The sequence below is a fragment of the Ambystoma mexicanum genome, chromosome 2q (genome assembly GCF_040938575.1).
Source record: "Ambystoma mexicanum isolate Mex_15411 chromosome 2q, UKY_AmexF1_1, whole genome shotgun sequence".
NCBI lineage: Eukaryota > Metazoa > Chordata > Amphibia > Caudata > Ambystomatidae > Ambystoma > Ambystoma mexicanum.
In genome coordinates, this window is record NC_090924.1 from 1,192,560,332 (window position 1) to 1,192,586,393 (window position 26,062).

The following is a 26,062-nucleotide window of genomic DNA, read 5'->3' on the forward strand; positions in this document are numbered from 1 at the left end:
ACGTCACAAAGGCCAAAGTTCACCTGGCTTATTCTACTTGCACATTTCAGGTGGAAGCTTTTGTGGAAGCTTTTTTCCAAGCTTTCATAAACCCACCATAGCTTTTCAGGTGCTTGTTAAACATACCTCTCTGCTCCAGCTACTAGGATGCCAGACTATACTGCACAAAAGATCCCTAATATGGGTGAAACATGCATGTAGTGTCCTGCATCCATGAGAGCTGTCTGTTTAAGGTTGAACAACACTGCCTTAAAAAACAAACACAATGTTATGGAGTGAGAAGATTGCATGTCAGCCAATTTGTAAGCGCACAACGCATTTGTCATGTGGCTATGAACACGAGGTGAACGTCCAGTGATGTCTACTAGGTGGTACTGTGGCATGTGTGACAACTGAAATGGTGTATTCTACATTTGACTGTTACAAGCAAAGGCAGAACATGTATTTTAATGGGCAATGGTTGCTTAGTTGCTATGAGTGCTCCATGTAACATAATGTCAAACAATCATCTTTATGTTAATAATAAAGTCTGGAATCATCAACCTTAATTTACAATTCCAAACCAATGACAGTATTTAATGTCTGTCACGATACCTTTAAAACAACTGATGGGAGGATGTGAAAAATGGCAAGACTGATGAAATAGTGTGCGAAAAGAAAAAGCACTAGGTGTGTCTTGAGAGGGACAAGCTGTCCTGGAGCAACAACAGATTCTCTGCACAGCATTGCATGGCATGGCCCAGTGGCTACAGAGTGGGCATGAGGTCAAGCTACTCAAAATACTTTTTTGTTATGTTTTATTGTACCCTTTTGGGGTGTGCTTTGCAAAAAAGGTAAAAGGAGTTTGAGCCCTCCTTATTTATTTATTGGGCATTTGTAAGGCACTTAAACTTCAAGAAAATTGTGTTTCAAAGTGCCCACAGTGTAAAGGGAAAGGAACAAGGGAAACAGCAAACAATGGAAAATGCAAAATACAGAAAAGCGATCCTACTAGGTCTTGTGAACATTTGGATTGTTCCAAGTGCAGGCAGACAGAAGGGACAGGTGAAGATGCTAAGTGCTAGAGGATCCACAGAGAGGTGAAGTGCCAGATAGTTGCAAGGCAACAGGTAGGTGCAAGAGTCGGTTGCGAAGGCAGCAATTAAGTGCCAGTCATTGACCACAAGATGGAAGAGGGGTCACCAGCCCATCTATAAGTGCAGACCTGTGAGAGCCCTGAGCCATGATAGTGGCATTGTGATAGACATTAATAATGCACCTCGAGGATGAGAAGCCAGCCAAGAGAACTTCTTGTGCCACCATTAATGGGTGAGGAAGAGGCAGGTGAGAGCATGAAAATCGGATGCAGAGTCCATAGGTCGGGAGAGGGGACATAAAAGAGGATGTCAGTGACAATTTGTCTGAACGTGGCACTGACGTAAGTGTCTGTGATAGATAAATCAGGATTACAAGAGAGGGTATCTTTTTTTAAACTTTTTCTTTCCAGACTTAGTGAGAGAGGGGGATAGGTGATAGCATAGCAGTTAGAGTAGATAGTGAGAGATAGAGAAGGGAGTGGGACAGGAGTAGATACTGCACAGGCATGAGGCAGTTCACCAGGCGGCCTAGCAGCCAGGAGTAGATTTGACTTTGCACCAAAGCACTAAAATAGCACAAAGTGCAGCTTGCAGCAGTTTAAATAGTACACCTAGATTTGGCTTTGCACAAAAACACTACAATAGCACAAGAGTGGAGGTTACGACAATTTTAAAACACACCTGGATTTGACTTGAGGCAAGACCGTCAGTGCAGCATTAAAAGGGTATGCAGCTGAAGTAGGTGAAAAAGAAATGTACAGTATGTAAACATTGCATTTTGGAGGTGGACAGTGTTAGTAGAGTGGATGTGAGCTGAGGGAGGCATGTGTCAGTAGGCAATCGTGTGGAGAGCATGTGATCCGTTGTGCTTACCGGGCAAGGAGGTGTCACATTGTCAATGGTCTTGGGTGCAAGAAGTACTTAGTTTGTTCTGTGATGGATGGATCAGAGGTGCGGCAGCATGGGTGGGGCCTTCCAGCACCGGACAGGGACCTTTGTTTTGGGCCTTTGTGTTGGGGGCTGATTCGAGCCTGCTGACTCCCATTTGGCCCGAAAGTAGATGCACCAGCCAATCCGGTGCAGGCTACACCGTAGCTATGGCTACCTCCTAGGCACGTTGGTGCTGATGGGGGAGACAGCCATCTTGGAAGCAGGACGCTGTATGGAACAGCGCATAGCACCACGTGTACTTTTCAAATTTGGCAAGCAAAAAAGTGATTCCAAGCACTGGGGAGAAGCGGGTATCATCCAGAGGGAGAAGTGGTATTTTGTGAATGAGAGAGTGCGATGATGCCAGAGGGGACTGACTTGCCTTACATTGAGTCGGCAGACCTCCAGTACAGGATACACCAGAGAGCATGAAGGTGAAGGTAGAGGAGAAGGCAAGACAGGCGACCAGCACACACAGCGTTGCAATGTGAGGAGCATGTGAGATTCCCTTTAATTATGTAGTCCATTCCCTCACCATATTGCATTCTTTATACACATTGTATTCTTATCAGGGAGATGTGTGAGATCCTTCATTCTAGAAGTGCAGCTGGATAACATTGATCTCAGAAAATCCGATATTCCATCTGTGTCAGTTGGTACGCAGTATTCATTTCTGGACTCTTCAGATAGCGTAATAAATAGTGTCTTATCTTTCAACCAGAGACTAGATTATGTAACAATTGCACCATTACTAAATCCACAGCCAATGCACTTTGCACACGTTTTGATGCTTAGAATTTAAGGAATTGAATCAACAGGTTTCCTCTCAACAGTTAAGACACCAGTCTGATGCGTTTCATCCCGCCTCTCAGCACGCCCACCTCCCCGGATTGGCCACCATTTCACCCAGGGGCTGGCCTAGGTGAGTGTGCTGCCCTCTTCCCTCTAGGGGCCTTGAAGCCATTGTAATTTATGTTTATGAGTCCTCTGTGGCTCTGGCCTCCCTGCTTATTTCCCCTTTCCTTTCTGCTTCCATTTCCCTCCCTCCTCCCGCCTCCTCAACCGCGACCCCTCCCCTGATTGGCCACTGTTCCATCTGTGCCTGGCCGTGCTGCCGGCACCCTCATGCGTGCGCCATTTCACCCAGGCACTGGCCCTGGTGAGTGTGCTGCCCTTGACCCTCTTGGGGCCTTGAATCCATTGTAATTGGGTTTGCAAGCCCTCCATGGCTCCAGTGTCCCTGCTTGCTTCCCCTTTCCCTTCTGCTTCCATCTCCTTCTCTCCTCCTGCCACCCAGCCCGCCCAGCTCCCCTGATTGGCCACTGTTCCATATGTGCCTGACATTGCTGCCGGCACCTTCGTGCATGCGCCATTTCACCGAGGCACTGGCCCAGGTTACTGTCCTGCCCTCAACCCTCATGGGGCCTTGAATCCATTGTAATTTGTATTTGCGAGCCCTCCACGGCTCTGGCGTCCCTGCTTGCTTCCACTTTCCTTTCTGCTTCCATTTCTCTCCATCCTCCTGCCACCCAGCCCGCCCAGCTCCCCTAATTGGCCGCTGTTCCATCTGTGCCAGGCCTTGCTGCCGGCACCCCCATGTGTGTGCCATTTCACCCAGGCATTGGCCCTGGTGAGTGTGCTGCCCTCGACCCTCTTGGGGCCTTGAATCCATTGTAATTCATGTTTGCGAGCCCTTCGTGGCTCTGGGGTCCCTGCTTGCTTCCCCTTTTCTTTCTGCTTCCATCTCCCTCCCTCCTCTCGTCTCCCAGAGGGCCCACTTCCCCTGATTCCCCACCTTGTTTCACTTAACAGACCTTCCTAGGGCAGCCCTCTGCCCCACAGATCTTCCCCTTTCTATCCCTCTCACCACTCCTGTCTCCTGGAGTGATCCCTTTCTCCTTTCCTCCCAGCTCACCCTCTCTACCCCTCAAGCCAAGCCACCTCCAGCACTGTCACACACCTTCGCGGTTATCTGACCCATGAAGCGTGTGTCAGTTGAGGCTTTCGCTGCCACTTTCTCACTCCCCTCCCCCTTTAGCTGACTCACACCCTGACACAGCCCTTTCCATGCTCCACTCTGGTATATCTGATATTCTTGATGTTCTTGCCGCTGTCATGAGGATCTGGTTGCAACCCAAAGAAAAGTGCAACTCCTGGTACGACTCAGAACTTGTCACCCTCAAATGCAAGTCCAGGGTGGCTAAGAGGAAATGTCGTCCTTCCGGTACATCCTCTGACAAACTGGCCTGCCGCCTGCTCCAAAGGCAATACCGGCTCTCGGTCTGCACCAAGAAGAGAGCTCACATCCAAGCCTGCGTCTCTGCAGCATCTAACAGCTCGACCAAACTCTTTAAAATCTGCAAGGAACTGGCCAATCCAGCTGCAGTCTCTACCTCCCCTGTCCTCTCCCAGGGACGTCTCTGGATTCTCATTTCATCTCTAAAACTCTTTACATCCTGTCCTCTCTCTCTTCCTCTCTCTTCCTCTACCCCTCTTCCCTCTACTCCCTGCTCTTCCTCTGGCCCTTCTTCAGCCACCTCTCATCCCTCCTTCTCTGCCTTTCCCCTATTGTCAAAACAGGTTGGGAGTATTAAAACTGACAGAAAAATCACGGTTTGATTATTCACTAGATCTAATCTTTGTAAATTGAGTGTTTGAGTGTTTTTTGCTATAGCCTTTAGTAAATCGCTAGGCAAATATTAAGGGTGAAACACAGGTTTTTACGTGCATCAGTATTTCTGATACTTACAGCACTTATGTTCCTCTGACTGGTTTTAACTCTCTGTATTTCAGGGGTGTCCGCAACAGCAGCGAAGGTAGAAAGCATCTTCTCTGCTTTTTCCTTATATTTGTTCTGAAATAAAAACAGTTGACCATGAAGCTGTTATATACTAATTCTCATCAGTAAATACATTTGAGTATTTTATTATAAGCAAACCGAAACTCTGATGATGCTCGTTCGCAACAATGAAAGTCATCGGTGCATTCTTGCAAAACATCAACAGCACCAGTGAAACAGGAAACACAGGTAATGCGATCAATATTAATATAGCCTTGGGGAGTGAGCTAAGTGCCATTTTCCCAGGATGATGGCCCACCACCAAGTTATAATCTGAGGAAACGCTGAGGGGGCATAAATCAGTGAAAGGTCATTATCCCAAGCGATAATGAACACTTCCAAGGCCTATAAGGCTAATAGTGCATAGTGGTAATAGCAATATATGTTGTGTTGTGGTTAAGTAAACTTTAATTGTGAGTAAAGTGAAAAGAAAAACTGTGTTAGTATTTTGAAGGATTTCAATAAGGTTGTGTTTGTTAGTTAAGAATTTAAATTGCAAACATCTTCATTCTAGAGCAGGTTTAACATGGGCATGCATCAGGTGTCATGTAAAAGTAATCGATTTCTCTATAAGAAAGTGAAAGCACTTTCCCATGACTTAGTTTTCTCTATGTTGTGTTGAATTATGTTGCAGCAACACATAAGGTCATCCCAGAAAGGAATGGTCTTGTTGAAAATAATCTTGCTAGACATTCCATTGTTGTTTACCTGTTGGCTATTGAGATAGAGGACCTGATTCACATAAGTGTTGGTGTCGGGAAAGAGTCTTTGGTCTGCAGTCACAGTGCCAGTACCTGGAGTCCAGTCCTCTTTTGTCCTTCATTCCTACATAATCTTCACCTTGCTGCGGAGCGGGCAGCGGAGTCAAGAAGCAGAGTCTTTGGTCTGCAGTCACGGTGCCAGTACCTGGAATCTAGTCCTCTTTTGCTTTTCATTCCTATATGAACTTCACCTTGCCGCAGAGCGGGCCGCTGAGTCGGGAAGCAGAGTCTTTGGTCTGCAGTCACAGTGACAGTACCTGGAGTCCAGTCCTCTTTGGCTTTTCATTCCTACATAAACTTCACCTTGCCACGGAGCGGGCCATGGAGTCGGGAAGGAGAGTCTTTGGTCTGCAGTCATAGTGCCAGTACCTGGAGTCCAGTCCTCTTTTGCTCTTCATTTCTACATAAACTTCACCTTGCCGCGGAGTGGGCAGTGGAGTCGGGAAGCAGAGTCTTGGGTCTGCAGTCACAGTGCCAGTACCTGGAGTCCAGTCCTCTTTTGCTCTTCATTCGTAAATAAACTTCACCTTGCTGCAGAACAGGCCACAGAGTCGGGAAGCAGCTCTTTGGTCTGCAGTCACAGTGCCAGTACCAGGGGTCCAGTCCTCTTTTGCTCTTCATTCCTACATGAACTTTACCTTGCCGCGTTGCGGGCCACTGAGTCGGGAAGAGGAGTCTTTGGTCTGCAGTCACAGTGCCAGTATCTGGAATCTAGTCCTCTTTTGCTCTTCATTCCTACATAAGCTTCACCTTGCCGCGGAGCGGGCAGCGGAGTCGGGAAGCAGACTCTGTGGTCTGCAGTCACAGTGCCAGTACCTTGAGTCCAGTCCTCTTTTTCTCTTCATTCCTAGATAAACTTCACCTTGCCTTGGATCGGGCCGCTGAGTCGGGAAGCAGAGTGTTTGGTCTGCAGTCAGAGTGCCAGTACCTGGAGTCCAGTCCTCTTTTGTTCTTCATTCCTACATAAACTTCACCTTGCCACGGAGCGGGCCATGGAGCCGGGAAACAGAGTCTTTGGTCTGCAGTCACAGTGCCAGTACCTGGAGTCCAGTCCTCTTTTGCTCTTCATTCCTACATAAACTTCACCTTGCCCCGGAGTGGGCTGTGGAGTCAGGAAGCAAAGTCTTTGGTCTTTGGCTCTGCGGTTCCGCGGCACTGCCGCCCCCCAATATGGTGAAACAACTGGCCTGAACATTTTCACCCTGCTGACTCGGGCAGGGAGACCTGTGAGAGCCAGGAGACTCGCCAGCAGTGCGAGGGACAGGCGTAGGTACAGGCAAACGTCAACCACTGATCAGCGAGAATACGGGTAAGCTGAGTGCTCCAGACTAAACTTCGGGTTGTGCGAGCGGGAGCCTGCGCGGCTCATCCCTTTGATCCCACTTGCTGTGTGCCACACTTGGGCAATTTACCGTTAATCTCCTGCCTGTTGCTCTACATTAGCTTCAAACTTTTGGCTAAAGACACTTTAAGAACCTATACCTTCGGTGGGCTCACGCCCCTCAACCCCCCGCCTTTCCAAGAGCCAGCCCACGGCCTGGTTTACCAACTTTCAGCTCATCTGGGTTAGCTGGAGGTGCCTAAGAATAACAGCTGAGTTGCTGTGTGGATCAGACACCGATACCCTGCCTTCCAGTGCTCAATATCCTCAGTGATCTAATCTCGCTCACGAGGACACACACCTCAAAGCATATTCCTGTGCCGAATTGACTGATCTGCAAGTGTTCCCTCAGAGCGTCCCACTATGTCCACAGGCACCGGTCCGGCCACGAGATCCAGAAACAGGACGCTCTCGATTCCTACAACAGCATACTTATCAGTTGTGGCCATACCGGTGCAGGCAGCCTATCCTCTGAATGAGAACACCACAGTTGTGCCTGTCCCGCTGTCCCCAGAATCCTTCCATCTGAATTCCTCAATGACGAAAGACAGCGAGACAGCCACCACTAAGAACAAGACACATAACTAGACGGAGCGAAAACCCCTCTTAGTACAATCTGAACTGCTCCAACCATCAGGTAACATGGAGCCGTTAATGAACAGAAATCTTCCTGTGTCCTACCAAGATGATTTAGCTTGACAAAAAAAGCGGGAGATCACAACCCTGACTTCCTTGTTATAACCAACTTTCGGATCCCCCAACTAGCCACTCACTGGCATCCCTGGCCCCTAATCAGTGAATTGGTCTCGCCGGCACCCAAATACCATTATCACAAGAAGAGAAAGCCCACATTGCCAAGAAGTTATGGGAAAAGAAATATGTATTTTCCAAAAAGCCAGAAGAAGCAGACCAACACAGACGGAACACAATAGATTCAAGACATGCCCGGCTCTCCTTAGACATAACGGATATTGAAGACATGAATAACCAAGAAAAAAGAAATTACATCTTCAACATACCTAACAAGCCCACTAAGCCACCCATGTAGAATTCCTCAACCCCAAGATCGACCGCACCACCTTGTCCCACAGTTTCAAATACAACTCTCTTTGAATCAAATTGTAATGACATATGGAGTGCCAACCCTAAAATGAAACAGTAGCTGAAACAACCAAAATGTGAATGTCTACCCAGTTCCACATCGCGGTAACAACAGAAAGCCATCCCCACAACAATGTTAGATTTACAAAATCTACTTATGGCAGTCACATCTCAAGCTATGACCCCCTTCATGAAATAACAAGAGTCTAATGGAGAAGCACAAAAAGGTCAAGCCACACTCCTTGAGCTCATCCATTCCAAGCAGATCTACCTTGAGGCATTTATTAATACAATACACAACAGACTTAAGCTAGAAGCTGAAACGAGCGCACAATGGCAATCCAGATTATTCGAGATTGCAAGGAAGGATGATGAAGAAACCTCCTTGACAGCTGCCATGATGGGCCTTCTCTCAAAAGACAACACAACCAACAATGTAAAAACCCAATTGATCATGGAACAAAACCATCCCAATAATGAAACCATAGCTGCTGAGGTTTTAGTTGTCACAAGGCCTAGTTGCGCAGACCCACGAACAGCGCATGGTGAAGTTGGTCATAACATTAATGGCACAAAAATTGAAAAACACATCCGACCAAGAAATAGAAAACTTTGCAGTATTTGACAACAATAAGGCAACCAGGAAGTTACCTCACCAACCTCAGATCTCAAATAAAAATAAAACAAATGGCTCCAGAACATTCCTACGGAACCTCATGACTCCTAATCCTAGTAAAAAAGATTGTGATGAAAAAAAACAACCACAACGCCACAAGCAAAGGTAGTGACATTCCAAAACACCCCCCCGATTTAAACCAAAGGGATACCACTTCAATCGACCTAGCGCAACAAGCAATACTAGAAGAACAACAGAAACAAGAGTTACTACTAAACCTGTCTATCTATCCGATGGAAGACCAGGATTTGTGCACTGACATGAGCCCGCCGACCAATGATCAATAACTAATTATTGCCAGATATGAAGAAGGTCACACATTATAGATGGAATCTACTGACCTGTCATGTGAAGATATATCCAAAACTGATCTGGTAACATCAACGACGGGAAACCCATCAATTGATGATCTTACCACAGACATCACAGATCATTCCATCTCACAAATAAACAATACATCCTGGACCCATAACACAACAAAGACAAACCATACACATTCTATTCACCATCACATCTTGCAGCTCCCTAATTTTGCAAGTCTGATGGACCAAACACAAAAGTCAAAGCTCAGAATTGAACAAATAGACTCAACAATTTTGAATCGTTCAAACATCTTGCGACTTCTACAAGCGGTCCCTTCCTTAAAATTGATCAAGACGGGCCATATCAAACTAGTAGAATTTATAAACAAATCCACAATGGATAAAGTCTTGATCGAACTGAAGTCGATGGAAATTACAGAAAGAATCCTAGAAGCAACTTCACAATTACTAACACTTGGATTCAGGTGTACATTAACAACTACTCCCAATGGACATAAAATCCGAGGAGCAGGAGCAATTAAACAAGAAAAAAATACAACTCTAACTAATGACGACTCTTCATACTACCGACAAATTATTAACAAAATACAAATCTCAAACAACTTTAGAAAGTCAGAGAAATAAATTTGGTATTATTCACAGTCAAAACACATTGAACAGCTCTTCTGGTGAGGTGTAAAGGGAGTCAACACCTCTATGAGCTCAACAAGGCAGCAACAAAAATAACCATTAACAGCACAGCCGAACAAAGCTTTCTCAATTTGGACCAACATACAGACACAAGGGATCTTCCTTGTGACAGTACTTAGTGAGAGAGTGAGCCACCTTGACCAGAACAAAATGGAAGAGAAAGCAGGGTCTGGGACCCACATGCAGAAACTGGGTATCTTCCTCGTGACAAGACTTGGTATGAGAGGGAGCCAGGTTGGTCAAAGTAAGGAGCAAGAGAGACCAGGGTTGGAGACTCCACAGAAATTAGGTGTCTTCCTCATGGCAATGTTTGGCAGGAGAGTAAACCAAATAGGCATAGCCAAAAAGGGGTGGGAGAGGATCTGAGATCCCTTTAGCATTGTGAACTGCAATCCAAACCTGCAAAAGGGCCAGTGGAAGGGTCTCATACCCACTGGCATTGTGTACTGCAAACCAAGCCTGACAAAGGACCAGGGGAAGGGTGTCATATCCCCTGACATTGTGAACTGCAAATCAAGCCTGAGAAAAGGCCTTGCAAAAGGAGTAATTCCCCGTGGCATGTTGAATTGAAAAGTAAGCCTGGAAAAAGGTCAGATAAAGGAAGTCATTCTCCCTGGTTTTGTGAACTATAAAGTTTGCCCGAGAACAGGCTAGGGGAAGGGAGTGATTCCCCCTGGTAATGTGAACTCTAAAGTCTACCTGAGAAAAGCCCAGGGGAAGGTAATCATTCCCCTGGCATTGTGAAAAAAATGAGAGCAAGATACCTAGAGAAGAGAGGTATTCTCCAGGAACCCAATAGAAAACAACTATGGGCAATAAGGATTGTTGATGTTTGATTGGGAACTTTGATCGAGACCATTATTTGTGTCTTGGAAAGGGATTGAGACCTGGGGAAGGGAGTCATTCCCTCAGGTAAAGATCTTACCTAAGAATCAGAACGTTACCCTTTTGAGTTAAATTGAGAACTGTGCTGCTTGTTGACCTTTCAACTTGGAACTTTGTTTTATACCCTGGAAACGGATTGAGACCTGTGGAAGGGAGTCCTTCGGTAAAGATCCCAACCTTAATTGAACTATGATCCGCTCTCCAGAAGAAGGGATTCATTCTGCTGGAACAAGAAGATCCACTGACCCTTTAGTTTAGTTACACGTGTAAGGCACATAAGCAGGGTTTTGATACAGGATGGTGGACTCTTTATTTAAAGAGACATTCTGACCAATGCTTCAGTACTTTTGTTGAGGTAGGAAAACCCTTCTTAGAGTTAGGATGCGGTAGGTGTTCTCTTTTATTTTTGATGAATAGAAGTTTATGCCAACAACCATGCCACCTGTGTGTCTGTCTCCTCCTTCTGCACCCTTATATATGGTGTAAGAGGTGGGATCTGACCTATTTGACATAAACCGGGGAACCCTAACATTCACTAAATGAAGTGACAAAGCCTCTAATCCATCTGTCACCACTACAAAATGTATATGGTTGGAGCTCTCCAGCAGTCATGATATAACTATAGAACCTGGAATGAGACAATTCTTATCCACTGATCTAGCCTTGGCAGCCCCCAAGGGTCTGTGCATCTGATTGGTATGCAGGTCAGGGCTCCCTTTGAAGCATGGGCTGGATGTTATGGCTGGGGTGGTGGACCCAGACTATAGAGCAGGCATTAAGATCTTACTACAGAATAATAATAAAAAACATGCTTATCGTGTAAAAACCAAGGAGAAGATTGCTTAGGAATTCTAAGAAATGCACTATTCCCCAAACTCCTAGAAATATCACAGTTATACTCCATTGAGAGAGGGGCTAAAGCCTTTGGGGAATCTGACCAGGATCCAGACCCAAATCTGGAGTTACCCAAACTGAATATTGAGGAAGAGGAAGCTGAGATCATCCCAGATTTGGTGTTTGCCCAACGCAATGACCCTGTGTGTTGCTGAAGCCTTCCTCCGAGTCATCTCTGAGGAGGGCAGAAAGAAAGATGGTCCATTGTTTTTCTTGAGACAAGGCTTACTATGTAGAGGGGACACCACAAACGAGGGAACCCCTCAGTCCCAAATAGTGGTCCCCAGAAGCCACTGCAGGGTTGTGTTGGAAATAGCCCATGCCCACCCCATCTCTGGACATTTGGAAACTGCAAAAACCCAGGGTCAGGTAGTGAGCCGGTTCTATTGGCCAGGGATGTATATGGATATTAAAAACATTGTCATGACATGCTCCTTGTGTCAAAAGCCAGCCCCACATAACCCTTCTGCAGCACCTATACAACCTCTACAATAATACACATCCTATGCTCCTCAATATGGATGGATATTGTGGGACCATTAACACCTTCAAAACTAGGGAACACGTTTATCCTAGTGATTTTAGACTACCCTACCCATTGTCTTGAGGCCTTTCCTATGTAACAGCCCGCTACAAATTCTAAAAAAACCTCATCCCTCTTTTATCATGTGTAGGCTTCCCCAAAGAGATTGTAACGCTCACCTGACTCCCACGGGGGCGCTGGCCTGGTTTGCGCTGCTGTGACCTCGTCTAAGGTGATGCGCAGGGTTCGGAAGACGGACTGGACCGGGCCCCAGATCTGGCTTGTCTGACTCGCAGAAGTATCCTTCTGTAGGTGAGAATAGGGGGTTAACTGTCTGCGGGGTAATGCAATCGGCCTCCCATTTACCCCTCTCACCCTCCTCAAAACCCTTCTGTGCTTCCCCGTAGCGTCTCACCTTAGGGTCTGGAAGGACGAGCTCTCCATCCTGCTCCTGATGCAGGGGCGCGTTGGTATCCAGTTACGTCACTGGATTTTCGGATGGGTGAGAACCAAACTTGCTTGGCTTCCAGGTAAGTTTTGCTATAAGTGGTTCCCCTTGTGTCCATGCATTAATGTACTAATGCTAATGTCTTTTTCCCCATAGGGGCCGGGGTACGGAATCCCAGGGAACAGGCACCGACCCGAGGTGAGCGGTGAAATCCTTGTGGAAATCAGGTAAGTCTTTAATGAGTGTTTTGGTAATGTCTTTTCATTCACTCATTAACGCTGATGTCTTTTTCCCCTTAGGGGCCGGGGTCCGAAAATGCCTGGATGCGGCGCGGACCCGAAATGAAAAGGGAATGACCCAACAGGTAAGTCTTGACATGGAGTTTTAGCTTCCCTTTTCCCTTCTTTCTTTCACCTTTGTTCTTGTCTTTTTCTCCCTAGGCGCGGGGGCGCGACTGCGAATCCGGATGGTCGCTGCTGGACGCAGGGCCTGAGCCTGCTCCCCGGGAGCGGGCATCGTGACAGCACTCCCCCTCAAGGCCCCATCCAAGGTTGTTCCCTCCGGGGGTTTTGGTTTGTTTGGGAAGAGTCGGTGGAATTTCCTGACTAATCGAGGTGCATGCACATGGTCACTGGGTTCCCACGACCTCTCCTGAGGTCCGTACCCCTTCCAATCAATTAGGTAGAAAAGCTTTGACCTAAACATTTTTGAATCTAAAATGTTCTTCACTTCGAATTCGGGTTCCCCATCTATTTGAATAGGTTCTGGAGGTTTGAGTAGTCGGGTTCCGGGTACCACTTGTTTCAGAAGTGACACATGAAAAACGGTGAATTCGCATATTAGCTGGTAAATCAAGTTTAACCGCTACTGGGTTAATTATTGCCGTAATAGAATAAGGTCCCAGATATTTTGGGTTAAAAGTTCGAGGCCCTTTGAGCGGTAAATGTCTGGTAGCTAACCACACTTGATCCCCAATCTGATACGGAGGTGTTTCACTCCGATGTAGGTCAGCATTCTCCTTGTATTTTCTCTTGGCTTGTTGTAAATGCGTGGTTGCCTCTTTGAAGGCTCGGGTAATGGTAGAATGCAGATGTTCTACTGCGGGCACTCCGAGGTTCTTAGGTGAGTCGAGGTTTGAGGTTCGAGGGTGATGTCCAAACAAGGTATAAAAAGGACTATGGCCAGTTCCAGAGTGTACCAAATTATTATATGCATATTCGGATATCCAAAGAATGTCTTTCCAGTTGCTTTCAGATTGCTGTAACATACACCGTAAGTACTGCTCAAGGGTCTGATTTGTCCTCTTGGTCTGACCATCGGTCTGAGGGTGGTGACTGGTCGATAATCTTACGTCGATTTGTGCCATTTGACAACATTTGCGCCAGAAGTGGGAAATGAATTGGCTTCCCCGGTCAGAGATTAGTATAGATGGGAATCCATGTAGCCGAACAATATTTTCGAGGAATTCTTTGGCTAGGACAGAAGCTGAAGGTAAACCTTTCAAAGGAATGAAGTGGGCCATTTTGGAAAACAAATCCACAATTACCAGAATGGTATTGTATCCCGAACAAGGAGGCAAGTCCGTAATAAAATCCATTTGTAGGGTGTGCCAGGGTGCTGGCGGTATGTCTAGAGGTTGAAGGAGACCGGCTGGTCTTTTCTTTTGACCTTTATTTTGGGAGCAAACACCACAGGACATCACAAAAGATTTAACATCTTTTCGCCAAGAGGGCCACCAGAATTGTCGTTTCACCTTTTCCATTGTCTTGGCAATAACGGGGTGACCCTCTATTAATGTATCATGATAACCTGAAATAACTAGTTTGTGTAAATCCTTGTGCGGCAGGAATAAGCGTCCTTGTAATAAGGTAAACCATTATCTATGGTAAAGTCTGATCCCTTTTGTATCCAATCCTGTAGGACTGTAGGGTCCAGGAGTTGTTTCACTCTGACTTGAATGTCTTCAAGCGTCTGTAACGAAGTCATGCCTAGAATTCTCTGTTCGGGAATTATTGGTACTGGTTCTGAGTTTGTATCAGATTCTCCCATTCCAATTCGGGATAAGGCGTCTGCTTTGCCGTTCTTGCAGCCAGGTCGATAGGTAATCACGAAATCAAATTCAGCGAAAAACAAAGCCCATCGGAGCTGCCGTGATGACTGAGCCTTGGCGGTTTTCAAATACTGTAAATTCCGGTGATCAGTGATCACCGTGATGGTATGTCGAGCGCCAAGCAGGTAATGCCGCCAGGCTTTAAAAGCGAACTTTATGGCTAACAGTTCTTTGTCAGTGATTGCGTAATTAATCTCTGGTGCCGAGAATTTTCTGGACCAAAATGCTACGGGATGCAGTTGGTTGGTTTCAGGATTTCTTTGAGACAGAACTGCTCCCATGGCTAGGCTGGATGCGTCAGTTTCGACGACATACGGGAGATCTGGACGTGGGTGTTTCAATATAGGTGCGGAGGTAAACTTAGCTTTTAAATCCTGGAAGGCCTGCTCGGCTTCTTCAGACCATTCAAAACGTTTATTTTTCCTCAAGAGTGCAGTAATGGGTTGTACTATGCGTGAAAATTCCGGGATAAACCTGCGATAGAAATTGGCAAAGCCGAGCATGCTTTGAACCCCTTTTACAGAGCTAGGTAATGGCCATTTGAGGATGGCATCCACTTTTCTTGAGTCCATTCGGACTCCTTTGGGTGTCAGGATGAAACCGAGAAACTCAACTTCTGTGGTATGGAAAACACATTTCTCCAGTTTAGCAAATAGTTTGTGTTGGCGCAGTTTTTCCAGAACTGCCCTAACGTGTTTCTGTGATCAGATTCCGAAGAGGAGTACACTAGAATGTCATCGATATAGACAACAACACAAACATCGATGAGTTCCCGAAGGATATCATTCATGAAGAATTGGAAGGCAGCAGGCGCATTGCACAACCCGAAAGGCTTTACCTGGTATTCGAATAATCCATATTTTGTACGGAAGGCTGTTTTCCATTCGTCGCCTTCTTTTACCCGCACCAGATGATATGCCCCCCGGAGATCTAACTTGGTGTATATGCAAGCGTCCTTCACCTGGTCAAGGAGTTCAGGAATCAGAGGCAGAGGATAACGGTTTTTAACCGTTATCTGGTTCAATGCGCGGTAATCGATACAAGTTCTAAGGTCGCCTTCTTTTTTAGGCACGAAGAACAAAGCCGAGGATGCCGGGGACTTTGACGGGCGAATAAAACCATTGGGGAGGTATTGATCCAAATATTGTCTCAAATGCAGGTTCTCAGGTTCGGTAAGGGCATAAATCCTGCTACAAGGGGGTTGTGCACCGGGCACCAGATCGATTTGGCAATCGTACGATCGGTGAGGAGGTAACGTGTTGGCCTGTTCCTTTTGGAAGACGTCCTGAAAGTCCTGGTATTCCGGAGGTAATTGCATGGAGGCAGAGGTTACAGATGCTAGATTAATCTTCAGGTTTTCTGGGTAGCATGTTTGTGCACAATCCGGGAAGGTTATTCTCTTAGCTCGCCAATCAATTCGAGGATTATGTGTCTCTAACCAAGGAATTCCAAGAATAACCTGAAACTGTGGAGCCTTGATTACATCAAACACAACTGCCTCCCGATGGCCGTCAGGACCAATAAGAGTCACCCCAGTAGTGGAATGTGTTACCGGTCCAGAGGCAATTTCAGTTCCATCGACTGTGGTGATGACATCTTTGCTGGTTTTAGGACGGAGAGGGAGGTTAATCCTAGAGGCCAATTCACGATCCACATAGTTTCCAATAGCCCCACTATCGATGTATGCCTTTATTGCATGCAACCGCTTAGGCTTTTCTGGATCTACGAGAACCATTGGCACAATGAAATGCGAGGTCTGAGAGTTAGTTTTCAAGCTCGGCAAGCGAACCCCTACGCTTGTCGGGCTGAGTCGTTTCCCGAAACAGAGTCTTCATGGTTTTTATCAGCGGCTCCTACCGCTTTTCGGGGCGGTTTTGCCGGGCAATCTCGTAGAAAGTGTCCAGAGTTCCCACAATAAAGACATAATTTTAACTGCCGCCTCCTTTCACGTTCCTTTTGAGTTAAGGGTTCTTTAACCCCTCCAATTTGCATAGGCTCAGAGACATCAACTCCCTTGGGGTTAGCGTGGGTCTTGACCAACACCCGGGTCTCAAACCTGGACCGATCTGTTTTTCTGTTTTGAAGTCTGTGATCCAATTGGACCACTAAGTCTATATATTCTGTGCATTCTTGGGGCGGATTTACAACTTGGGCCAAGACATCTTTAAGTTCTCCGCGTAGACCTCGATAAAATAATGTGACTCTTTTATCCTCTGGCCATCCCGTTTCCACAATTAGTCTATTAAAGGTTGCAATATAGGATAGGAGGTCCTGATTGCCCTGTCGCAGGGATAGAAGTTCGTCATCCAGAGCCTTCCCCTGAGAGTGTCGAGCAAATAACCTTTCCATGCTTGCTTGAAATCCTTGAAAATCACGGAGAATTGGGTCATCTTGAGTAACCAGAGGAACTGACCAATCGGCAGCGCAGCCGCTGAGATATGACAATACAAAGGCTACTTTGGTCTGATCATTAGGGAAGGCCCCAGGTCTGCATAGGAAGTGCAAACGACACTGATTCATGAATACGGCGAATCGTTTGGGGTCCCCAGCAAAGCGTTCAGGTGGGGCCAGCGGCATGTTTCCAGGTAGATTAATCTGCACAGGGTTACTGGGAACCACAGGAGCGGGGTTCCCTCCGGAACAGGGTAGAGGAGTTTGTCCAGCTTGACCTTGCAAAAGCTGTCTGGCCAGGTCATCAGTTCTTTCCTTTGATATTATTAATTCCCTCTTGAGGGCATTAGTCTCTTGACGAGCGGCATGTACTTCGGCCCGTAATTCCCCCAGTAATTGGGCCAACTGATCAGTCTCAGAAGTTTCCATAGCGCCTGGGTGGGAATTTGTAGGAAGTCTTTGCGTTCTGTAACGCTCACCTGACTCCCACGGGGGCGCTGGCCTGGTTCGTGCTGCTGTGACCTCGTCTAAGGTGATGCGCAGGGTTCGGAAGACGGACTTGACCGGGCCCCAGATCTGGCTTGTCTGACTCGCAGAAGTATCCTTCTGTAGGTGAGAATAGGGGGTTAACTGTCTGCGGGGTAATGCAATCGGCCTCCCACTTACCCCTCTCACCCTCCTCCAAACCCTTCTGTGCTTCCCGGTAGCGTCTCACCTTAGGGTCTGGAAGGACGAGCTCTCCATCCTGCTTCTGATGCAGGGGCGCGTTGGTATCCAGTTACGTCACTGGATTTTCGGATGGGTGAGAACGAAACTTGCTTGGCTTCCAGGTAAGTTTTTCTATAAGTGGTTCCCCTTGTGTCCATGCATTAATGTTCTAATGCTAATGTCTTTTTCCCCATAGGGGCCGGGGTACAGAATGCCGGGGAACAGGCACCGACCCGAGGTGAGCGGTGAAATCCTTGTGGAAATCAGGTAAGTCTTTAATGAGTGTTTTGGTAATGTCTTTTCATTCACTCATTAACGCTGATGTCTTTTTCCCCTTAGGGGCCGGGGTCCGAAAATGCCTGGATGCGGCGCGGACCCGAAATTAAAAGGGAATGACCCAACAGGTAAGTCTTGACATGGAGTTTTAGCTTCCCTTTTCCCTTCTTTCTCTCACCTTTGTTCTTGTCTTTTTCTCCCGCGACTGCGAATCCGGATGGTCGCTGCTGAACATGGAGGCGCCATGTAAAGGTGAGTAGAATGCGGCGCTGCAGCGATCGATGCGATGTGCTTTTAAAAATAAATGTCTTCCTTTTCAGGATTGTCGGCGAAATGTCTCTGGGATGCAGATTTAGCAGGTGAGGCCTTTTCCTTCTTCTGTTCTCTTGTTCCCTTCCTTTGCAGGTGATTCAGGATGCTGGCAGGTGTGGCAGAAGTCAAGATGCAGGAGCAGACACGGTGAGCGTCCAGCTGCTAGATGCAGAACAACGCGAAGCACGTGTGGCTGATCGGGTGTGGTTTAAATAGCCTTGGAAGAAGTTACTAGAATGTGTCCTTCCTCCAATCAGGTATGTATCCTTCCCCGACCACGCCCGGGTGGTAAATGAGTCCCACAGGTAAAGTAGTTCCTTTCAGGCCGCAAGGAGGCCGGGGTTCTGCAGCATGGTCTGCATCAGGTAAGTGCACCCAAACACTTTCATAATGAGCCTGGCGCCTATGGCGCCAGGACTGACGTTTTCTATGAGCCTGGAGCCATAGGCGCCAGGATGCTGTCCAAAGGGCCCCTATAAGGGGTTGCTGGGACCTTCCCCGGGGACTTGATGTCCGCTTTCGGGGACGCAGGGCCTGAGCCTGCTCCCCGGGAGCGGGCATCGTGACAGAGATACTGACCAATCAGAGTACATCTTTTATGAGCAATATTATGGCAGCGGTCTAACAAATACTTCAAATTAAGATCTTGAGGACTTCTGTCTACCAACCTCAGATGCATAGCCTGGTCGAGCGCTTTAATAAAACACTGAAACATTTGCTCAATAAAACACTGAAACATTTGCTCAAGTAATTAGTGGTAGGTAATGGAAATAATTCAGATATGATGGTTCTTTGGCCCTTATTTGCCAAGGGTCTCCAAGCTTCCCTTGTTTGCTCTCTTTGGACTCCTTCATTAGACATTCTAAGGGAAACATGGGATGAGAGGGAGGAGGTAATCCTACCGCTGTCCCAAACTGCAGAGCGGATTATGGAACACGTGTATGTAGGGAGAAACATAGTCCACTCTCACCTAGCTAAATTCCAAGAAAACCAAAAGGCCCAATATGACAAAGAAACTGTCACCCAATCTTTCTCTGTTGGACAGAAGGTCCCAGTGCTGCTACCCACCTCTGAACAGACTGGCCCTTGCAACTATTGCTTCTTCCCAACCCAATACAAGGTTAAAGACTCAGATATACCACGTTAAATTCTTAGAAGAGGGGAAAGAGGACCCAGTGGAATCCTTCTCCATGGTAATGGCCAGTCTCTTGTCAGAACAGGTAGATGGGTTCAATTTAGTACCAGTGGACCTTCCCCCATCTCAACAAAAAGACATCCAGATCTTGTAGATCAATTCTTCAATGTCCTTAGCTGTAAGCCTGGGAGAGTGAAGGGGATTTTTCATCAGATATGTACTACTCCACAGAAAGTAATTAACCTTAAACCTAACCGGATCTGCAAAGTCTGAAAAAAAATAGTCCTGCAGGAGGTGGAGAAAATGCTGAATGTAGATATCATTGAACCATCCCAAAGTCCATGGACCTCGCCAATAGTCCTAGTGGCCAAAGCCGATTAACTGTGGAAGTTTTGCATTTACTTTCGAAAACTCAATGCTGTCTTCCACTTTGGCAATTACCTGAAGCCTCGGATTGATGATATCATTGATTGGCTGGGAACGACCATCTACCTCTCCATGATTGATTTTACAAATGACTATTGGCAGGTTCCATTAAATACAGAGGACAAAGAAAAAATAACATTTTCCTCCCCCAGGGGACTCTTTAATTTAAGGTCCTCCATTGGGGCTATATGGCGCTCCTGCCATTTTGCAGAGGTTAATGGACCAGATATTGTGACCCTATTCTAATTTTGTGGGTGCTTATCTGGACAATATTGTCATCCATAGCAAAACCTGGTAGGAACACATGTACCATTTATATGAAATTATCAGAGGCCAAGACAAGCTGGTCTAACCGTGAACCCCAAAAAGTGCCACTTAGCCCAATCAGCAGGTAAGTAATTTGGCTTTGTGACAAATCTAGCAACATCATCACTGATTTTCTGGAGGAAAGCTTCTATTACGTGGCTAGGGAAAAGCAAAAGCTACCTGACTCTGACCCTAGGGGTGGTTAACTGCAGTAGGACTACGTGGGGGAGGACAAACACCAGACAGCCAGGAAAAAATGAATCAAAATAAACCTTATTCTAAATAACACCCATAGGCCTTTTCAAAATGGCTGTATGGCTTATTGTGATGCAGATAAAGGATTCCTATGTTGTCTTGAGCAACAACCTTATTGACCACCCCATTTTCGTAGTACTGAGATGAGAAAGAGGGGTGGTACAATGAGAATAACCAGAAGTGGTAGGCAAACACTGCATTCTAAGCTTTGGAAAGTGTTAACTAATGCCAGGGAGTTTGAAACACACAAAGCTGAACAGAATATGAGTGAGAGGCACAGACTGCAGTGCAACGCTGGTTGGAACGCCAGAGGCAAGCACACTGTGGAAGTCAGCACAGAGGGTGACGAGAACGGCGTGCAGATAGACTGAGCCTAGAGAAGCTCACCGCTGTTTTGCTATAGGCAGCCAGAGCTGACAGAAGGACGGAAGATAAAGTGGGAGCCAACGGCTAATGGAACGCACTCCCAGTCAGCGAACTGAAGGAGAAGAAGACTGAAGGACGCATGGAATGTCAGAGCTGCCCGGTAAGCCCAGATAGAGAGAGTGGGTTACCGGAGCACTTGAAAGCAAGTGTTGCATATCATTAACAACTCTAGAAATTAAAGAAACTGGAGGAACTGATACAAATATGAACAGATTTAAGAAAGGGTCTGTGACCCAAATCTTGGAAAGAGAGATTGATACAAATACGAATGGTGTTAAGAAAGGGTTGGTGACCCAAATCTTGGAAAGAGAGATTGATACAAATACTATTAAGAAAGGGTTGGTGACCCAATACTTGAAAAGAGAGATTGATAAAAATACAAACAGTTAAGAAAAGATCAGTGACCCAATACCTAGAAAGAGAAATTGATACTAATACAAAAAGTATTAAGAAAGGATCAGTGACCCAATACTTGGTGAAAGAGGTTGATACGAATATGAAAAAAGCGAACAAAGGGTCAGTGACCCAATGCTTGGAAAAGGACATTGGGGTGAATATGACAACTGTTAAGAAAGGGTTGATCACCCAATATTTCAAAAGAGGAGTTGATACCAATAAGAACTTTGCTGAGAAAGGGTTGGTGACCCAATACTGGAATGCCATAATTTCTAGGATGAAAGAAGAACGGAAAATGCCCTGACATGATAGGTAAACAGGCAAACAGTGAGTTTGGGCCTCACACCCATTAAAGGATATAAAGCCCGGGCATGAGAGTAAACCAGGCACTGTGCGAGTCTGCGAGGAAGTTTTCTTGACCAACAACCTTATTTACCCCCACCCATTTTTAGTACTGAGATGAGGAAGAGGGATGGAACAATGAGGATGACCAGAAGAAGTAAGCAAAAGCCACGTTCTAGTCTATGGAAATTGTTAACTAATGCCAGAAAGTTTAAAGCACACAAAGCTAAACAGAATATGAGTGAGAGGCAGAGACTGCAACGGAACGCAGCTTGTACTGACACTGGTTGGAACGCCAAAGGCGAGCACACTGTGGAAACCAGCACATAGGCTGACAAAAACAGCATGCAGAAAAACTGGGCCAAGAGAACCTCAATGCTTTATTGCTAAAGGCAGTTGGAGCTGCCAGAAGCAAAGGAAGATAAAGCGGAAGCCAAACGGCTAGCGGGACACATCCCCAGTCAGCAAACCAAAGGAGAACATGACAGAAGGACGCTAGGAAAGCTAGGGCTGTCCGGGAAGCCCAGAGAGAGCAAGTGTGTTAACAGAGCACTTGAGAGTGAGTGTTGCTTATCATTAACAATGCGAGAAAGCAGAATTAAATTAACTGGAGGAACTGATAATAATACAAACATTCTTAAGAAACAGTTGGTGACCCAAATCTTGGAAAGAGAGATTGATACAAATACAGACCATGTTAAAAAATAGTCAGTGACCCTCATCTTGGAAAGAGAGATTTATACAAATACGAACAGTGTTAAAAAACGGTCAGTGAGTCAATAAATGGAAAGAGAGATTGATACACATACAAACAGTGTTAAGAAAGGGTCAGTGAGCCAATAAGTGGATAAAGCGATTGATACAAATACAAACAGTATTAAGAAATGTTGGTGACCAAATGTTTGAAAAGAGGAGTTTATACCAATAAGAACTTTGCTGAGAAAGGGTTGGTGACTCAATACTGGAAAAGCATTATTTCCTGGATGAAAGCAAGAGTGAGTAGAGAACGGAAAAGCCCTGGCAGGATAGTGAACCAGGCAAAGAGTGAGCCTGGGACTCTCACTCATAAAAGGATATAAAGCCCTGGCTGGAGAGTACATTGTACACTGTGCAAGTCTGGGGCTCACACCTAAGAAACAGAACTGTGATGTCCTGCCAGGAGAGTAAACCAGGAGTCAGAAGACAATTAAAGCAGAAATCGTGGAACAGTGAGAACAAATTCATAAAAGGAAGACCCATACCCCTTTTTAGGATCAATGAAAAAGCTGCTATACCCTGGAAGGTGAGTTCACTAGGGGTAAAAAGAGGAACTGTCAAAGGAAAGGGGAAGAACCATACCCCATTAAGGTTCATTGAGATACAGAGTTAGATAAACTGAAGATTCAAGAGATCTGTGTGTTTAAAAGAAACTCAAGGGAAGGCTTATCCCCCTATCCCCTGGAATAACCCTGTTCAGTATTAATATATTGGCTCATGAAAAACAGAACGAACAAAGGGAAAGCTATTTTACTTAAAACTGTGGAAACATAATAAGTGGAGAATCGTAAGGGAGAAGCTGTCTCCCATGAAACTGTGAAGTGGAATATTGTATATGGAAGAGACACAAGGGGAGACCCCTTTGAAACAATGGAACATTATTTGAACTTTTTTCCAGACGTACCAGGCAGACAGAGAAGAACCATAAGAAACATAGGGGAAGGGAGGACCCCTTCCTCTCAAGGAATTTGCATTCCCTTTTGATTTTGGCATCTTAGAACTTAATGTTTGGGACATGAAAGAAAACTACACATATATGGCTCACAGAAATCCCCAAATTGCAAATTATACTGAGTTTGGCATGCAAGGGTCAGTTTAGTGTTTTTGACACAGGCCTAAGAATGCTCTTTTATTTAACATCCTGACACAGACATTGTTTAGTTTTGTTGAGGCAGGGAACCCCCTCTTAGGATTAGAAATAGATAAGATGTCTCCCAAACCCTGTTATTATTTTGTGATAAATAGATATCTATGACCAATACCTAAGACGCCTCTGTGTCCAAGTCATACTCTTGATACCTTCCAGCTTCTATGTGGGTAGCAAACTGGTTCAGCCACAACTTGAAAAGGTCCAGGCCATTCAATAAACAACTGTTCCCAAGACCAAAAAGCATCTGAGGGTCATTTTAGGTCTTACTGGTTACTGCAGGAGATTTATATCCAGTTATTCCGCCATCACCTCCTGTTTAGCTAATAAGTTAAAGTACGCCGAACCTCAGAAGTTAAATGGACAAAAGAAGATCAGGCCTGTTATGATACTATAAAATCTATTCTGTGTAGCGAACCCATCCTAAAAGACCTCCATAGTAGGGATAGGGGCAATTTTATCACAAGAATATGATGGGATAGAACATGTAGTAGTTTACAGAGGCCAAAACTCTTCCAGAGATAGCAGAATTATGCTACCACTGAATTGGAGTCTCTAGCAATAAAATGTGCCGTATACTTACTGTGGTATTAAAGGAGAGGTAGAAAATGTACCTCAACTTCAGACCACTCACCCCTTACCTGGCTCAGTCTTAGGAAAGACATGCACCCCAGGGTAATGCACTAGTTCCTTTATCTCCAACACAGAGAGGAAAGGAATAAACAAAACATGGATTTCCTGTCTTGTTTTCCAATAGGAGTTGAGGAAGCCAGTGAAATTAGGGGAAATAATATGTGAAGAATTCTTGGATATTCTCACTTCTCAGCGGGGGTGGGGGCTTCACATTAGGCCTCGTAGGTGAGGCTGTTACCCGATAGTCCCCCTGGGTGTGGTACTCAGTTGGAGGATTTCATAGGGAGAGACTCTCCCTCGGGGACAGGGATGACTATCCAAGAGAAACCCAGAATTCCAATCCTATAACCCCCTCCCATACATCTTCATATCCCTTGCCTTCCACCTCCATGTTACCTAACCACCCCATGTATGTATGCAAGGCCATAGGGCTGACCTCTATTGAGATGAGGAAGAGGACATATAACTCAAGTAAAACCTATGGGACTGAAACAGGGATGAAGAAGAGGTGCAGAGCCATGAAGAGTGCCTGGTGCAATGGTAATCACCATTCTTGCGTTCCGCAGAGGAGGCACGGGGAGGATAACATAAAAAATTGATGATGGATTTACAGAACTGCCTGAGAATCCAGAGGACCTGCATTGAGGAAAACAACAGCCTCACAATCAGCTGAAGGACAAGGATTGTCCAGCCCGGGAGATTCAAACGAGATGCAGAGAAGAAGAAACCCCTCTGGTCTCAAAGAAACGAATAACCCGGTTGCTTAGAGCAAAACTGGAGCAGCACTGGGAATGGGAAGCCGGTACCAGGGATGTGAAGCACAGGAGTAGAGCTGACGGGCAGAGAAATATCACACAGCCCGGCGAAATACTGCAAGCACCTGAGGAGGATCGGCAGCATGTAATAATAAAGGACTAGACGTTGGTGCTGATGGGGCTTGGAAAACAGGGTCTGGGATTCACATACAGAAACATGTTATCTTCCTTGGACAGTACTTGCTGAGAGAGGGAGCCACGTTGGTCAGAATGAAATGGAAGAGAAAGCAAGATCTGCGACTCACATGTAGAAATGGGGTATCTCCCTCGTGACAAGAATTGGCAAGAGAGGGAGCCAGGTTGATCAAAGTAAGAAGCAAGAGAGACCAGAGTGGAAACCGCACAGAAATGAACCTAACCAAAATTAGATGTCTTCCTCATGGCAATGCTTGGCAGGAGAGGAAACCAAGTGGGCCGAGCCAAAGATGTGGAAAGGAGGATCCCTTTAGCATTGGGAACTGAAAACCATTCCTGATAAAGGGCCAGGGGAAGGGTATCATACCCCCAGGCATTATGAGCTGCAAAACAAGCCTGAGAAAAGGCCAGGGGAAGGGAATCAATCTCCTTGGCATTGTGAATTGCAAAGTAAGCCTGGAAAAATTCTGGGGAGGGGAGTCATTCCCCTGGCACTGTGTAAAATACTGTGTAAAATGCTGAGAGCATGATACCTGGTGAAGGGAGGCATTGTCCAAGAAAATAAAGTGAAGAAACAACTAATCCAAAAGTGAAGAAACACCTATGGGCAATAAAGAATGTTGATGTTTGAGTTGGAACTTTAATCTGGAATAGTGTTTTGTGCCTCAGAAAAGGATTGAGACCTGCAGAAGGGAGGCATTCTGTCAGGAAAAAATCCCTCCCTCCTAAGAATTAGAAGTATACCCTTTTGAGTTGAAGTAAGACTTTGCTGCTCGTTGACCTTTCAAATTGGAACTTCGTTTTACACCCAGAAAAGAATTGAGAACTGGGCAAGGGAGTCATTCCCTCAGGTAAAGATTCCAACAACAATTGCACTATGATACACTGTCCAGAAGAATAGAGTCATTATTTTGGACCAAGAATATCCACTAACCCTTTAGTTTTGATACCAGTGTAAGGGACAGA

At 45.9% G+C, this 26,062-nt stretch overlaps 1 protein-coding gene across 4 annotated transcripts in view; it reads right to left on the reverse strand.

The window, feature by feature from the left end:
• The window catches only part of NEBL (nebulette), a 1,132,595-nt gene that overhangs the window by 250,494 nt on the left and 856,039 nt on the right, over positions 1–26,062 (reverse strand). For 2 of the 4 annotated variants that reach the window (XM_069648590.1, XM_069648591.1), the window contains exon 16: positions 4,756–4,860. The exons of the other annotated variants lie outside the window; for them this stretch is intronic. In XM_069648590.1, coding sequence (XP_069504691.1) covers positions 4,756–4,860 — 105 coding nt within the window. The remainder of the gene's footprint in view (positions 1–4,755; positions 4,861–26,062) is intronic. 4 annotated transcript variants of the gene reach the window in all.